This window comes from Apostichopus japonicus, chromosome 3 (assembly GCF_037975245.1).
Source record: "Apostichopus japonicus isolate 1M-3 chromosome 3, ASM3797524v1, whole genome shotgun sequence".
Classification (NCBI taxonomy): domain Eukaryota; kingdom Metazoa; phylum Echinodermata; class Holothuroidea; order Aspidochirotida; family Stichopodidae; genus Apostichopus; species Apostichopus japonicus.
In genome coordinates this window covers 16,752,747-16,770,482 of record NC_092563.1, presented here as the reverse complement: position 1 = coordinate 16,770,482, position 17,736 = coordinate 16,752,747, and the positions used below count along the sequence as shown (strand labels likewise).

The window sequence follows — 17,736 nt, the reverse complement described above, 5'->3', positions numbered from 1 at the left end:
TTACTTTATTAATATCAGCGCTTACTCCAATAATGTCAAGAAAGTTGTATAGCCTAATATGAGACGGGAGTTTTCGTCTGATACAGAAGTCGAGAACACGTCCATATATTTCGTTGGCGCTTTGACGGCGTTTCGAACAATGGAACCATTACGCATATTCTTTGTAAGCAAACGATCGATCATTGGCGGAGACTCGGCGACCAGAACGCTCTGCTAATGTACATGTATGTATAGGAAGACAATGCATCTCCCCCCCCCCCCCCACCCTCTCGCACCCCTCTAACCACCTCTTCAAATTTTGGGCTTTCCTCTTTCTTACTGTGGTCATGCACTTGTAAATTCGCAGATGCTATAGGGACACAGCCGACAGTGAGCCATGTCTGCATTACTTGACATTTCATCAAAATGAAACTTTTCTGAAGACTATTTAATATTCTCTGCTCGTGAGAATTTTAATAGTACCGAAATAAAAACTAAATGAACGTTACAACTCAATTGCCATGATGCATCATTCCGTGAGCCTGTTTATTGCCAGATGCATAAATTAAACACCACCCAATTGGAAAAATGCATATGTAACTATAGCCCATACAAAAAGGCATGAGGATGCACTTTCGGCCTTAACATGTAGATTTCCAGCAATTTGGACTTCAGCCACCGGACTATCCCTTTTCTCAAGTTCATTTGACAATCCTCAATTTATGCCAATAATCCATCACATGCTAAACCTTGTGGGTGTTAAAGACTTGTAAAACTTCCTCGTGAACTATAAGAACGTTTGCCTATACAAAGTCATGGTAATAACTGACTTTAAAATGTATTCCCTCCGAAAAAACTCATGAGACATATGGCGGATAGGCTAATTTTTTTCCTAGGGCGAATGAGGGTTCCAGGTTTTTCAGGAATTTACAAATTCGTTTGAAATCAGAGTTAGGGTTTAGAAAGTGGGTTAGATATCCAGTTTCTATGAAAATGAAGGATTGTCGTTCATAATCTGGTGTCAAAACTAGGAAAAAAGATTCAGAACATGTTTTGTTTTTTTGAAAAAGCGTCACATGTTTGGAATCCAGGGATTTGATTGGCCGATGCCCTTATTCGTCCTAGGAAAAAAATTACGCTGGCGGATACAGTCAACCCACCGACTTTACAATGAATGTATAACTGCCGGATTAGCACGATCTTGGTCCTTAAATTAACCATAGCACACCCCACCCCCTACCCACCCCTCCACCACCCCCTTTCCTTTTCCTGTGGCACATATTCTCGGTGGCGCAGAAATGACACAGAGACATAGCCATCTTTCTTGACTGGTAGTTGTGATCCGTTTGTTCAAGAGTAGGAATCAGCCCTTCTTTGAGGGATAGCCTGATCTAGCCTATTGCTATACGCCTCTGGGTACAATCCGAAAGTACATGTAGTTGATATGTCTTGCCTGGAAGGGTTCCCCGACCCCGCTTCAACTTGGGGGACCCCTGGAGAATTCGGAACAAGGTGTGAGTCTCTTTCAAACCAGTGTTTTGGAAACATGAAACGATTTATTAAAAGTTTATAACAGAAACGACAAAAAGACAAGACCCAGAAAGGTTAAATAGCCAATCAGTGCAGTACAAGTTATGTATTCCCGTACACAAAATTATCGTACAAAATCTAGATTTTAAACATTGCCCGAAATTCGGGCAATAAATGTGCTTATACAAAGATTCTGGAATATCATTTTTTTTTTATATATGAAAAAAAAGGTAAAACAATTGCTAACAAGATATGGAAATGCTATAATTTTGATTGAAAGAGTGCACGATATTATAAGTTGAACAAAATTTGGATATAACCTCATTGATTAAAAAGTGGAATTATAAAGGCCTAAGTGTTCCCATGGCAATGAACCGTCTAAATACGGTAAAGCGGACATAAAATCAAGTAAGAGAACATCGATAATCTGGATATTGTGAACTGAATAACGGTATCTAACGACTGATCGCATAAAACACAAACCCCCATTTTTTCCTAACTTTTTTGCCTTTTCATTGTGTTTCACTTTTACATTGATATAACTACATTCTAGAAATCGATGATGAACAGGTGCAGCATTTAAAAAAAAATATATTTCAATCGATTTTCTTACAATATGTAAACAATATGTAAGCATGTATGTGTTATCTAAATAACACATACCAATATCAATTAACACAGACCAAGTTTAACGTGTCAGACTCATAGCAAATGGCCTATTATAAGGACTATCAAATAGAAACTAGAAATTTGTCGGTATACTAATATGGTCATAACGTGTGAAACACGGATTCCACTCCAGTATGTTTTCTAGTTGATAGTAATAGACATTTTAAAATATTTTTCAGAGTGACACGGGCTTTAATTCTAGCAACGTATAGCTTTTCATTATATTTCCAAAATGGCGGATATTCTTCTTCTTTATTTCACAACTTAAGTTAAAACACGAAAATTATTTCTATCTTTTCTTATGTCACATTGTAACCGTGCGGCCAATCCGCTCTAAGTAAACAGCTAAAAATAATAGAAAAACAGATATGTGTCCTTACATAACTTCTTTGCATATGACCTACACTGTTGGTAGTAAATACGAAGCAAGTTTACAAAAAAAAAAAAAACTTTTATTTTGTTTCAATTAAATGCATACAAAGAAAGTACTCAAGAAACATATAAAAAAAACAAAGAAAGAAAGAGGGAAATGAATATTATATACGATTAACACAGTCACAGAACATGCATAGTTGATCAAACATTTCAGTGAATTCAACAGCATTACAAACACAAGGCTTTCAACACTGTTTTGTCAAACAAGAACCCCCCCCCCCAAAAAAAAAGTAAACTCGAATGTATTTTTTTTACAGAAGATGTTAGCTTAGATGCTAAATACTGCCTAACTACCCCATGAAAGATGAATGTTTCAATGTGATTTCACATTATTAAAGTAATTTTCTAAACGTTTCATCGATATTCTAATCGAACGTTTTACATAACAATATTATGACATAAAATAAACATGTACACATCTACATAATTGCATCTTTATTGAATAATATTTTGTTCTTACATCAATGTGACAAAAAACACTCCCCCACCACCACCCAACCCCCTGGGGAAAACCCCATCAATGTTCATGATTTTATACGTACGGCCTTAAAGGGTCATTTAGGCCTAATTCCACCAGTTATTACTGAGGAGTTAACCCTTTAAATAATTGAGTGCCATTTCGACTAGTCAAATAAGGTAATTTCAAATCGTGATCTAGCGAGCATATAGAGTACTGACTTTGTGACTTAATTCACCCTCCCAAAAAATAATAATAATAATAATATTTTTCTCTTCTCTGTGCTTGAACTTCATTGACTAGTTAACATGTAGAATGTGAAAGATAATGTACATTTTCCGTGCAGTGTGCAAACTAATATACCGACTGCTTGATATACACAACAATAGGAAGAAAATCATGAAAAGTCCACACCCCCCTAACCCTTCACCCAACCTCCCCAATAAAAATTGTCTGTTGCTTCTGTTTATCTGTTATAAAAAAAAAAAGACTAACCCATGTTACTTCATCATTGGAGTAAGATGGCTTGGGAGGGCAGAAAAAAATACGGCAAAAAACTGTTTTCTATACGAACAACGATACCACCCACACCCTGCCCCTCCCCTGGCCTTCATTAACATTTAGGGGGTGTATACAACCCCATGACAGGCCGTTCCCTCAAACGAAGAATGATGTAACAAACAATCAATTATTTTATAAAGTTTAAATGATAAAGAAGGAAAACACTATTTCATATAATATAGAAATATTTACTCTATTGTTTAGCCTCGTTCAAAACTTACAATTTATTGTCCTATAAGTATATTCCATTCAATGAGAGACCTCACACACTATTTGGCTACTCTTGCTCATATCACTATGCCCATTAAATACCATGTAACAAAACACACTTACACAAAAGCTGAAATATCCAGAACAAAATAACCTCCATTAATATATGCAAACACACTCAATTTAGACTTAGCCCACTATTATATATATCCCTCCCCCCCCCCCCCTAAAAAAAATCATGATAATGATTGTAAAAAATTGGTTAGTGCTATAATATTAAAATAGAAAACTAAGTCAATTGTACAACTTGGTTGATTTTTTTCCCTCTGCTTCGACTCACTTACAAAAAATGTTTATCTGATGCAAAACATCTCTTTTAATTATGACCGATATATATATATACACATGTTTTTATAGACGTCTTATACATCGAGCCCTACACCCAAAAAATAGTAAAAATCTGCGTTTTCTTAACTGGAATAATATTCAATCTTAACTGGAATAATATGAGCAAAATGAAAATATTTGTATAAACTAGGGTAAAAAACCCCAGAATGGGATGTTAAAAAGCTATCCTAATTGGCTGTTTTTGAGAAACAGTGTATTTTTGAATTTCTTAGATTTTTTTTCATCCATCCTGCCGTGCATGATTGTGTCTTTGTCCACCTTAGCCACACACAAAATCAAAACAAAAAACACTTTCTGTTACACCTTCAATAACAACTTGGCAATCATGATGGCCGCAATATGTTCCATATTTACTCCTATGAATAATATTTCTTACATTTAAGAAAATAATCTATTTTAAATCATTAAAACTAATAAATGCTTCGATGAGAATATTTTTTTAAATGAAAACTGGTAACTTCCTTTTAAACTGGTTATTTCTCCTTCTACCCTCCTTCTCTGCCCCCCTTGTCCCCTTCACCTTCCCCTTCCATACCAATACTTTGATTTGTGTCTATCCTATTCCATTCATTTAAGAAACAATCATCAAAATGCCGAGTATGGTACTTGGTACCGTTATGAAATTCATTGATTAAATGTTACAGTACACCTGCATATAGTCTTTATAGCATATCAAACTCTGTTGTGGCTTGGTCTCATATACATGATACTACTATAAGTTATGTTTAAGTAACAAGGGAGAGAGAGAAAAAAAATATATCTTTTTGGGAAATGAAATATGAGATATGGAATCATTTTTGAAGACTTGAAAACAATTGGAAACAATAGAAGACTTTTTCGTCAAATGCATAGGTTTTATCTGATAATGGTGGGAGGGATTCATGGAAAAATTGAAGGAAATGTTTGATAAAATGATAACATCTCACCGTCGAAGCAGATGAAACTACAGCATAGTGTTTGGAATAATTAGTTCTTAACGAGCACAATCAACTATGGAAGATGATGACTAAATCCTCCACCTATCCCGCCTCATCATGGCACTATGGACAGGTCTATGTGCAGCTGTACAGGTACCTCATGGGCTCATACACAACTGAAAATCAACATGCATAGCAATTGACAAAGGTAGGAGGAACTCATTTCAAAACTGCTGAGCTATGTCGATAAATGGCAACTCTCCATACCACAGTCAAATCAAAAATTGCATGTTGAATCTACGGCATGGTCTTTTGAAATAATCAGTTATAACTTTTGACTTCTCGACTTCACAATCCCATGGTCATCAGGAACCAGAGCTGTAAACAAGTAGCTATTATATTGAGGTCACCATAAGTCTCTACGGTGAGAGAGGAATAAGGGGTCCATTGGACCGTGAGGGGGTTAGAGGGGGGACTGAGATTAAATACCACACCCACAGACACGACAGACTTCGGACAACATGTCAGTCCGACGTGGAGTGGAACCTGTGATCATTCTGATTGCTAGCCGATACCACAACCAATTGAACGACACACTCTAAACTTTAATACTCATGGAGATGTGATACAATGATATCAACATCAACTGATGTCACGTCATACACCATCAACGAGAGATCGTCAACAAGGCATCGAATGGTATGAGGCATTGAATGAGACATCGAATGAAGCAACAATAATATGAACAGCAACTGATGTCTCATCGCACACCATCAATATGAGATCATCAACGAATCATCGAATGATATGAGGCATTGAATGAGGCATCGAACGAGGCATCAATGATATGAACAGCAACATATGTCACATCATACACCATCAATGTGAGATCATCAACGAAGCATCGAATGGTATGAGGCATTGAATGAGGCATTGAACGAGGCATCAATGCTATGAACAGCAACATATGTCACATCATACACCATCAATGTGAGATCATCAACGAAGCATCGAATGGTATGAGGCATTGAATGAGGCATTGAACGAGGCATCAATGCTATGAACAGCATCATATGTCACATCACACACCTTCAATATGAGATCATCAACGAATTATCGAATGATAGGAGGCATTGAATGAGGCATCGAACGAGGCATCAATGCTATGAACAGCATCATATGTCACATCACACACCATCAATGTGAGATCATCAACGAAGCATCGAATGGTATGAGGCATTGAATGAGGCATTGAACGAGGCATCAATGCTATGAACAGCATCATATGTCACATCACACAGCATCAATGTGAGATCATCAACGAAGCATCGAATGGTATGAGGCATTGAATGAGGCATTGAACGAGACATCGATGATATGAACAGCAACTGATGTCTCATCGCACACCATCAATATGAGATCATCAACGAATCATCGAATGATATGAGGCATTGAATGAGGCATTGAACGAGGCATCAATGTTATGAACAGCATCATATGTCACATCACACACCTTCAATATGAGATCATCAACGAATCATCGAATGATATGAGGCATTGAATGAGGCATCGAACAAGGCATCAATGCTATGAACAGCATCATATGTCACATCACACACCATCAATGTGAGATCATCAATGAGCCATTCCAGTTCTACTTGCCGATACTACGACAGATTGTCCCTGTATAGTCTTTACTTTGTTCTGATTACACTCCTGGGAATGTTTCCAAACATCTACAGCAAGGCATCGTGAATATTCAACATTCCATGAACAGCTCAGACTACCGCACAACTAACTATTAACAATCTAACACCACATACAAAGTTGGATCATAATTTGGTAAAAATTTGGAATGAAAGTTATCAGAACAATAAAGACTGTAGGTGGAAAAAAAAGTCAATATTACTAAACACTCTTACACATCAGAAATTGACTGATATTCCTGTGACCTGTATGGCTCAGTCAATACTAACAAGTATTAATGTTTTGTATTCCTATATAAGTGCATAGCATTGGTACCCTTTGTTCAACTGTTAAACTTCTTTCAACCATCCTAGGTTGAGAAGATGATTGTGACCAGTGTATTACAACACTTCTTTAAACTCCTCCTTTATTTACCAAATGTAAGTAATATTCAACCTCATGTAGAAAACACTTTTGCTGCAACTTACAAGCCACATACAGACTAATCCTATTGCAACATACAAAGTTGTATAAATTAATTTGTTTCCACTTCACTAGATGCAACCACCAACAGTTTGGACAACATATCATGCAATATCATAATAAACTTTTATCAATAGTTCATATTTTTTATATGCAACATTTCTTTCACCACTTGATAGCAATTGTAAAAGCTATTGTTTGAGGTGATGTTGCTTGGCCCTAACCCCCCCCCCCCCCCCGCCTCCCTCCCTGAATGCTTGAATCATAAATCTATGCTACTAATACTGGATTCTCGCCTTACGACCTTTCCTTGAATGATTCACCTGTCCTTGGACCTGCTTCCTTACTTTGGGGGTACTCTTCTTCCTGCAACTGTGGAAGAATAAAAAAAAAAAAGGAATGATGGTACAAATGAAATGAGAGCTTAAAAGCCATGTAAAAGGTTATCTCCAAAGACAGGAGTAAAATATGTGACAGAATATTTCCAGTTCAACATACAAAGTGGACGAAGTTAACTGATACTAAGGACAGAAATGTGGTGCAGCCAAGCAAGGTGGCAGGGGAGAGGGAAGGGCCAGGGGAGAGGGAATGTGGCAGGGGAGAGGGAAGGTGGCAGGAGAGAGGGAAGGGGCAGGGAGAGGGAAGGGCCAGGGGAGAGGGAATGTGGCAGGGGAGAGAGAAGGTGGCAGGAGAGAGGGAAGGGGCAGGGGAAACGGAAGGTGGCAGGAGAGAGGTAAGGGGCAGGGGAGAGGGAAGGGGCAGGGGAAACGGAAGGTGGCAGGAGAGAGGGAAGGGGCAGGAGAGAGGGAAGGGGCAGGGGAGAGGGAAGGGGCAGGGGAGAGGGAAGAGGCAGGAGAGAGGGAAGGGGCAGGGGAGAGGGAAGGGGCAGGGGAGAGGGAAGGGGCAGGGGAGAGGGAAGGGGCAGGGGAGAGGGAAAAGGCAGGAGAGAGGGAAGGGGCAGGAGAGAGGGAAGGGGCAGGGGAGAGGGAAGGGGCAGGGGAGAGGGAAGGGGCAGGGGAGAGGGAAGGGGAGAGGGAATGTGGCAGGGGAGAGGGAAGGGGCAGGAGAGAGGAAAGGGGCAGGAGAGAGGAAAGGGGCAGGGGAGAGGGAAGGGGCAGGGGAGAGGGAAGGGGCAGGGGAGAGGGAAGGGCCAGGGGAGAGGGAATATGGCAGGGGAGAGGGAATGTGGCAGGGGAGAGGGAAGGGCCAGGAGAGAGGAAAGGGGCAGGGGAGAGGGAAGGGGCAGGGGAGAGGGAAGGGGCAGGGGAGAGGGAAGGGCCAGGGGAGAGGGAAGGGGAAGGGGAGAGGGAAGGGGCAGGGGCAGGGGAGAGGGAATGTGGCAGGGGAGAGGGGAGGGGCAGGGGAGAGGGAATGTGGCAGGGGAGAGGGAAGGTGGCAGGAGAGAGGGAAGGGGCAGGGGAAACGGAAGGTGGCAGGAGAGAGGTAAGGGGCAGGGGAGAGGGAAGGGGCAGGGGAGAGGGAAGGTGGCAGGAGAGAGGGAAGGGGCAGGGGAGAGGGAAGGGGCAGGGGAGAGGGAATGTGGCAGGGGAGAGGGAAGGGGCAGGAGAGAGGGAAGGGGCAGGGGAGAGGGAAGGGGCAGGGGAGAGGGAAGGTGGCAGGAGAGAGGGAAGGGGCAGGGGAGAGGGAATGTGGCAGGGAGAGGGAATGTGGCAGGGGAGAGGGAATGTGGCAGGGGAGAGGGAAGGGGCAGGAGAGAGGAAAGGGGCAGGGGAGAGGGAAGGGGCAGGGGAGAGGGAAGGGGAGAGGGAATGTGGCAGGGGAGAGGGAAGGGGCAGGGGAGAGGGAAGGGGCAGGGGAGAGGGAAGGGGCAGGGGAGAGGGAAGGGGAGAGGGAATGTGGCAGGGGAGAGGGAAGGTGGCAGGAGAGAGGGAAGGGGCAGGGGAGAGGGAAGGGGAGAGGGAATGTGGCAGGGGAGAGGGAAGGTGGCAGGAGAGAGGGAAGGGGCAGGGGAGAGGGAAGGGGAGAGGGAATGTGGCAGGGGAGAGGAAAGGGGCAGGGGAGAGGGAAGGGGCAGGGGAGAGGGAAGGGGCAGGGGAGAGGGAAGGGCCAGGGGAGAGGGAAGGGGAAGGGGAGAGGGAAGGGGCAGGGGCAGGGGAGAGGGAATGTGGCAGGGGAGAGGGGAGGGGCAGGGGAGAGGGAATGTGGCAGGGGAGAGGGAAGGTGGCAGGAGAGAGGGAAGGGGCAGGGGAAACGGAAGGTGGCAGGAGAGAGGTAAGGGGCAGGGGAGAGGGAAGGGGCAGGGGAGAGGGAAGGTGGCAGGAGAGAGGGAAGGGGCAGGGGAGAGGGAAGGGGCAGGGGAGAGGGAATGTGGCAGGGGAGAGGGAAGGGGCAGGAGAGAGGGAAGGGGCAGGGGAGAGGGAAGGGGCAGGGGAGAGGGAAGGTGGCAGGAGAGAGGGAAGGGGCAGGGGAGAGGGAATGTGGCAGGGAGAGGGAATGTGGCAGGGGAGAGGGAATGTGGCAGGGGAGAGGGAAGGGGCAGGAGAGAGGAAAGGGGCAGGGGAGAGGGAAGGGGCAGGGGAGAGGGAAGGGGAGAGGGAATGTGGCAGGGGAGAGGGAAGGGGCAGGGGAGAGGGAAGGGGCAGGGGAGAGGGAAGGGGCAGGGGAGAGGGAAGGGGAGAGGGAATGTGGCAGGGGAGAGGGAAGGTGGCAGGAGAGAGGGAAGGGGCAGGGGAGAGGGAAGGGGAGAGGGAATGTGGCAGGGGAGAGGGAAGGGGCAGGGGAGAGGGAAGGGGCAGGAGAGAGGGAAGGGGCAGGGGAGAGGGAAGGGGCAGGGGAGAGGGAAGGGGCAGGGGAGAGGGAAGGGGCAGGGGAGAGGGAAAAGGCAGGAGAGAGGGAAGGGGCAGGAGAGAGGGAAGGGGCAGGGGAGAGGGAAGGGGCAGGGGAGAGGGAAGGGGCAGGGGAGAGGGAAGGGGAGAGGGAATGTGGCAGGGGAGAGGGAAGGGGCAGGAGAGAGGAAAGGGGCAGGAGAGAGGAAAGGGGCAGGGGAGAGGGAAGGGGCAGGGGAGAGGGAAGGGGCAGGGGAGAGGGAAGGGCCAGGGGAGAGGGAATATGGCAGGGGAGAGGGAATGTGGCAGGGGAGAGGGAAGGGCCAGGAGAGAGGAAAGGGGCAGGGGAGAGGGAAGGGGCAGGGGAGAGGGAAGGGGCAGGGGAGAGGGAAGGGCCAGGGGAGAGGGAAGGGGAAGGGGAGAGGGAAGGGGCAGGGGCAGGGGAGAGGGAATGTGGCAGGGGAGAGGGGAGGGGCAGGGGAGAGGGAATGTGGCAGGGGAGAGGGAAGGTGGCAGGAGAGAGGGAAGGGGCAGGGGAAACGGAAGGTGGCAGGAGAGAGGTAAGGGGCAGGGGAGAGGGAAGGGGCAGGGGAGAGGGAAGGTGGCAGGAGAGAGGGAAGGGGCAGGGGAGAGGGAAGGGGCAGGGGAGAGGGAATGTGGCAGGGGAGAGGGAAGGGGCAGGAGAGAGGGAAGGGGCAGGGGAGAGGGAAGGGGCAGGGGAGAGGGAAGGTGGCAGGAGAGAGGGAAGGGGCAGGGGAGAGGGAATGTGGCAGGGAGAGGGAATGTGGCAGGGGAGAGGGAATGTGGCAGGGGAGAGGGAAGGGGCAGGAGAGAGGAAAGGGGCAGGGGAGAGGGAAGGGGCAGGGGAGAGGGAAGGGGAGAGGGAATGTGGCAGGGGAGAGGGAAGGGGCAGGGGAGAGGGAAGGGGCAGGGGAGAGGGAAGGGGCAGGGGAGAGGGAAGGGGAGAGGGAATGTGGCAGGGGAGAGGGAAGGTGGCAGGAGAGAGGGAAGGGGCAGGGGAGAGGGAAGGGGAGAGGGAATGTGGCAGGGGAGAGGGAAGGTGGCAGGAGAGAGGGAAGGGGCAGGGGAGAGGGAAGGGGAGAGGGAATGTGGCAGGGGAGAGGAAAGGGGCAGGGGAGAGGGAAGGGGCAGGGGAGAGGGAAGGGGCAGGGGAGAGGGAAGGGCCAGGGGAGAGGGAAGGGGAAGGGGAGAGGGAAGGGGCAGGGGCAGGGGAGAGGGAATGTGGCAGGGGAGAGGGGAGGGGCAGGGGAGAGGGAATGTGGCAGGGGAGAGGGAAGGTGGCAGGAGAGAGGGAAGGGGCAGGGGAAACGGAAGGTGGCAGGAGAGAGGTAAGGGGCAGGGGAGAGGGAAGGGGCAGGGGAGAGGGAAGGTGGCAGGAGAGAGGGAAGGGGCAGGGGAGAGGGAAGGGGCAGGGGAGAGGGAATGTGGCAGGGGAGAGGGAAGGGGCAGGAGAGAGGGAAGGGGCAGGGGAGAGGGAAGGGGCAGGGGAGAGGGAAGGTGGCAGGAGAGAGGGAAGGGGCAGGGGAGAGGGAATGTGGCAGGGAGAGGGAATGTGGCAGGGGAGAGGGAATGTGGCAGGGGAGAGGGAAGGGGCAGGAGAGAGGAAAGGGGCAGGGGAGAGGGAAGGGGCAGGGGAGAGGGAAGGGGAGAGGGAATGTGGCAGGGGAGAGGGAAGGGGCAGGGGAGAGGGAAGGGGCAGGGGAGAGGGAAGGGGCAGGGGAGAGGGAAGGGGAGAGGGAATGTGGCAGGGGAGAGGGAAGGTGGCAGGAGAGAGGGAAGGGGCAGGGGAGAGGGAAGGGGAGAGGGAATGTGGCAGGGGAGAGGGAAGGGGCAGGGGAGAGGGAAGGGGCAGGGGAGAGGGAAGGGGCAGGGGAGAGGGAAGGGGAGAGGGAATGTGGCAGGAGAGAGGAAAGGGGCAGGGGAGAGGGAAGGGGCAGGGGAGAGGGAAGGGGAGAGGGAATGTGGCAGGGGAGAGGGAAGGTGGCAGGAGAGAGGGAAGGGGCGGGGGGGGGGAATGTGGCAGGGGAGAGGGAAGGGGCAGGAGAGAGGAAAGGGGCAGGGGAGAGGGAAGGGGCAGGGGAGAGGGAAGGGGCAGGGGAGAGGGAAGGGGAGAGGGAATGTGGCAGGGGAGAGGGAAGGGGCAGGGGAGAGGGAAGGGGCAGGGGAGAGGGAAGGGGCAGGGGAGAGGGAATGTGGCAGGGGAGAGGGAAGGGGCAGGAGAGAGGGAAGGGGCAGGGGAGAGGGAAGGGGCAGGGGAGAGGGAAGGTGGCAGGAGAGAGGGAAGGGGCAGGGGAGAGGGAATGTGGCAGGGAGAGGGAATGTGGCAGGGGAGAGGGAATGTGGCAGGGGAGAGGGAAGGGGCAGGAGAGAGGAAAGGGGCAGGGGAGAGGGAAGGGGCAGGGGAGAGGGAAGGGGAGAGGGAATGTGGCAGGGGAGAGGGAAGGGGCAGGGGAGAGGGAAGGGGCAGGGGAGAGGGAAGGGGCAGGGGAGAGGGAAGGGGAGAGGGAATGTGGCAGGGGAGAGGGAAGGTGGCAGGAGAGAGGGAAGGGGCAGGGGAGAGGGAAGGGGAGAGGGAATGTGGCAGGGGAGAGGGAAGGGGCAGGGGAGAGGGAAGGGGCAGGGGAGAGGGAAGGGGCAGGGGAGAGGGAAGGGGAGAGGGAATGTGGCAGGAGAGAGGAAAGGGGCAGGGGAGAGGGAAGGGGCAGGGGAGAGGGAAGGGGAGAGGGAATGTGGCAGGGGAGAGGGAAGGTGGCAGGAGAGAGGGAAGGGGCGGGGGGGGGGAATGTGGCAGGGGAGAGGGAAGGGGCAGGAGAGAGGAAAGGGGCAGGGGAGAGGGAAGGGGCAGGGGAGAGGGAAGGGGCAGGGGAGAGGGAAGGGGAGAGGGAATGTGGCAGGGGAGAGGGAAGGGGCAGGGGAGAGGGAAGGGGCAGGGGAGAGGGAAGGGGCAGGGGAGAGGGAAGGGGCAGGGGAGAGGGAAGGGGCAGGGGAGAGGGAGGGGGCAGGGGAGAGGAGAGAGGGAGCGAAGGGTCAAGGAGTACAGGAAGTATGTCAACAATGCTAGGCTAGTAAATTATAATGAAACATGTTCGATTTTTAATCCGCAGGTCTATTCTAAGAGGAACTGAGCCTAAAGCAGAAAAACAACCTTTACCAAGAAAAACATTTTACCAATATCCAGAACATCTCCTTCTTCTGTTTTTTTTTAAATTTTTTTGTTGAAACTAGAAAGATTATATAGCAATACAGCACACTGTTGAATGATGAAAGGCACATTTAAATTCTAAACTCTCAAACAGAACAGCACTTTTCTCAGAAGGTTTTTAATTTTATTATTATTTCCTTTCCAGCTGCTATTAAAGCTATACTATTTTTTTTTTTTTTTTGGTATATAAATCAAGCGGTCAAGAAACTCTTGAAGACAGGCAAAAACTATTAATTGAATACTGGTGATGCTGTTGTCCAATAAACAACATTTACACAGCTTTGCAGTAGACAACATGACAGAAATTTGATAACTCAAGGAGGGGAAAAAAGGACTAAATTTGGGCTCAAAAGACAACTTTAAGATTATACATCAGCACTATAGTTGCAAGTATATATCATTTAAAATCTGAAAGTTTTTGTACAATGTTTTTTGTAGCGGGTTGAACCACTGTCTACATGCAAATGAAGGATATAAGTAGGTTTGCAAGGAACATGAGCAAACTGGTTTAAGAATGGATTCTGGCTTTATTCCCGATTAGTTTTCTGGGTAGTGCGTTGAATTTTCTCCAAGTTAAAATTGAAGTAATTAAATGTTAAGGGCACATAAAATAAAAATGATTATTACTGGATTTACATTCATATCTAAATGGAAACTGACACACTTTTTCATGATACATATGCAAGATGATGAATTTGATTAATGGACTATTAATATGCTAATTTATGGAGTGTGGGCTGTTGCATGACCCAATTACAAGGTAGGATTATGTCTTACAACCTCTCAACTAATTCAGTATTCATCACAGGTCCACAGATTATTCTATTTTCACAAAACTTCTGTGATGGGTGTTAGTTATTATGTAAGGTATGAGCAGGACACATATAGTAACATATAGTAGTATGGAAATCCTGTTTCTATTAAACACTCTGAACTTTTCAACTGTCACTACTACAAGTGCTTGGAGGTGTGACAGGTGCTTTGAGGTGTGACAGGTGAGTGACATACATAGAGGTACTCAACATTAAAATATTATTTCACTTGGCTGCTGTCTGTTCCTTCATTGGTCATGTCAAGGTTGGTTATTATGTTATGTCTGTTCCTTCGTTAGCCTTTTAAAGTTGGTTATATTCTTATGGCTGTTCGATTGTTAGCCTTTTAAATTTGGTTATTTTCTTATGTCTGTTCCTTCCTTAGCCTTTTAGAGTTGGTTATATTCTTATGTCTGTTTCTTTTCTTAGCCTTTGAATGTTGGTTATTTTCTTATGTCTGTTCCTTTGCTAGTCTTTTACAGTTGGTTATTTTCTTTTGTCTGTTTCTTTTCTTAGCCTTTGAATGTTGGTTATTTTCTTATGTCTGTTCCTTTGTTAGCCTTTTCAAGTTGGTTATTTTCTAATGTCTGTTCCTTTGTTAGCCTTTGACTGTTGGTTATTTTCTTATGTCTGTTCTTTTCTTAGCCTTTGAATGTTGGTTATTTCTTATGTCTGTTCCTTTTTACCCTTTTAAAGTTGGCTATATTGTTTATATGTCTGTTCCTTTCTTGCATGTAAATGGTTATTATGTTATGTCTGTTCTTTTGTCAGTCATGTAATCTAAAAATCCTGAACATACTTTTAAATGAAATATGTAGAACTATTCACAAAACATTTTACCAGTTTACCCTTGCTTTTTACGCATTTCTTGACTTCGCTTAAAAGCCTATGTTCATTGTGTGTGACATTTTCTTTTCTTATGCACTAGTCCAGTCCCACAACAGAAAATGTTCCATTAATATCAACATATTAATAACCATTTTGTATTGATATCCATTTTGGCCCTCCAGAGCCACACAATTCGACTGACTTCAATATACCAAACTCCTACACACAGAAAGTTTGTTATGTGAAATTGGAATACCCTTTCAAAGGCTAATTTACTTATGGACAGAGCAGTTATAGGAAATTTTGTATGCTGATTGTTATTTCTCTTGTGCAAACTTGTTGGACACATTAAGACGGACGATACAGATGTCAAGCAGCAAAGTTAGTATTAGATGTTAGTAGAGTTTTCTCCTGCTACCTTATAATACTTGTTTGCTTTATTTTTCTATATACTGCCACACACTATCAGAACACACAACAACGCATTGAAAATGTTTTCTCCAAAAGAAATTTTGTTTATATATATGCAGAGAGGAGTAGACAAAAGGTATAAAAAATATTTTTAATTTTCAATTGTCATTCTCTCCTATGACAGTGTATCTTTGAGACACATCCAAATGAAAAATGAATGATTTTTTACAAATTTTCTCTGTATCCTTTGAGATTAGCATGAAAGGTGGAGGATCACTTTTGGTATAAACGGTAAAGGCGCAGATATTGGAATGTTTTGGATGACAATTAATGACAGACAAAAACGTAATTATTATTCATGAGGGATGACGGAATGGACCAAATGAGGACATTTGTTATCGGAATAGAGCGCAGATAACCAAATTATGGTCCTTCTACCTTGACGAATCAACAATGTTCTGCTCAATTGATTATTCTGAGGAAGAAAAAAGAGGATTTTTTGTTTTAACATTTAAAACGCACTGCCTCCAGGTATGCCAAAATGTCTTAAAAATGGTCACCTACGGCTCCTATGACCTTTCCCATTGTACCACCTACAGCGCAAGTTTTCCATCGATGGTACAAATTCTCTAATCTAATCTCCAAAAAGAAATGAATAGGAAGAAAGTCTTGAAATGGTAGCTATCGACTGGAAGTTATCTGTAGCCACTTTGTAAATACTTTAGTACACTAGAAAGCTTTCAAATGTCTTCAAAAAACAAGGTATCTAAAGCAAATAAAGACTCCCTCTGCGCTGTTCACCTGTGACGAAACTTCACATAAGTCTCTTCTACGCTCTAGTCACGTTTACTTTAGTGAAACATTCATGGGCATGCATTATAATACATGCTCTACTTCTTGAGTAAAAAAAACACATGCTCTCCTTTTTATAGCTGTACACACACAAATTTGTACTTTCAATTTCAAGAAATTGAAATTGTGAAATTTGGCAAATGTGGGAAGATCAATTTTTTGGTGACCATATGAACTTTGTTGTTTTCTTTTTGAGAGGATAAAAGCAGCTACGGATTGCTAGTTTTCATGCACATTCAGCATATAAGTATAACAACATTAACCACAGAACGGAGACAAGCACACATTTACATCCAAAGATAGAACTTTTGACTTCTCCTGAAAGAAAATATTAACTCTATTGGTCAAGGAATGTGCTCGGTTAAATCTCGAATATTATTCAAGCGGTACATTCCGTATGCTCTTTTTCAATTTCAAAGGGTGACAGGATTGTGAAAACCAGAGTATTTAATAATAACTATAATCATATTAATCAGAAGGTATTTTTACAACGCTTAAGCGACCACAAATGTGGGAGAAACCGGCAAGGGCTTATGGATTACAACTTACATGTGGTATGGCTTCCAATGCAATATTTTAACTCAAATTTGGAATCTTTCAATTCGGAGAGTCATTGCCAGATGAGAAAACCGTAGATTGCTCTTTGGATGAAAAAACAACCATACTATGACCTAGCCGGGTATGGAACCCCGAACCTCTCGATTGCTAAGTCTCATTGCTTCAAATGCCACGGCCTTTATTCACTCGGCCAGAGCACTGGTCGTAAGTACTGCGGAAACCATCAATGGAAAGTCATTTCTTACCAACCTACCAACCCCTCCCCCACCTCTCTCCCCTAGCCCACCACAACTTCTTCCCATTTCTATCCTGGCAGCTTAAGAACAAAAACTTCCAAGAAGTTGTTTCTAAAACATAAGAAGATGTTAAGAGTAAAAATTATAAACCATGGGTCCTTTGCATTTTCCCTACTTATGAAATGGCACCATTGTTGGTAATTAAGTGGCTCCGAGTCTTAAATAACTGCCGATTCACCATGGCTTCGAACTTCCAGACTCGTTCAATCCCATATACGTTTCAACACTTTTACAAAATTATTGAGACCATACATAAACAAACTTTGTAATTTCTGAAACGATCAGATTCACCCCATACCCAACCAGGATTTCTTTTGATTTTTTTAATATTAACAATCATCTTGTTGAACAACAATATTAATTTAAATATGCAAATTATTTGAATATGCAAACATTTGAATATGCAAATATTTGAATATGCAAACATTTGAATATGCATATAGACAGAACATACCTGGTGGAGCCTTTTTCGTAATGGAGCCCGGTGGTGACTGGACTGGTGATGCTGAAATGCAAACACAGGTTAGATATTTACATATGTAAAGTTAATGAAAAATATAAAACTTTTGTGGAGAAACAGAACATGACCCATCAAAACCTAACACCACTTCATTTAGTAGCACACAGGTTAGCTT

The 17,736-nt window shown here is 45.4% G+C and overlaps 1 protein-coding gene across 10 annotated transcripts in view; it reads right to left on the bottom strand.

Annotated features, from left to right (window-relative positions):
• Positions 1–1,600: 1,600 nt before the first annotated feature.
• The window catches only part of LOC139965151 (F-actin-uncapping protein LRRC16A-like), a 95,170-nt gene continuing 79,034 nt past the window's right edge, over positions 1,601–17,736 (bottom strand). For 8 of the 10 annotated variants that reach the window (XM_071967360.1, XM_071967352.1, XM_071967366.1 and 5 more), the window contains 2 exons: positions 17,556–17,606; positions 1,601–7,707 (listed from right to left, as the gene is read on the bottom strand). In XM_071967360.1, coding sequence (XP_071823461.1) covers positions 7,679–7,707; positions 17,556–17,606 — 80 coding nt within the window. In that variant the 3' untranslated portion in view covers positions 1,601–7,678. Of the gene's footprint in view, positions 7,708–15,833; positions 15,871–17,555; positions 17,607–17,736 lie in introns of all 10 variants that reach the window. The other 2 variants (XM_071967353.1, XM_071967367.1) reach the window with 1 other exon arrangement.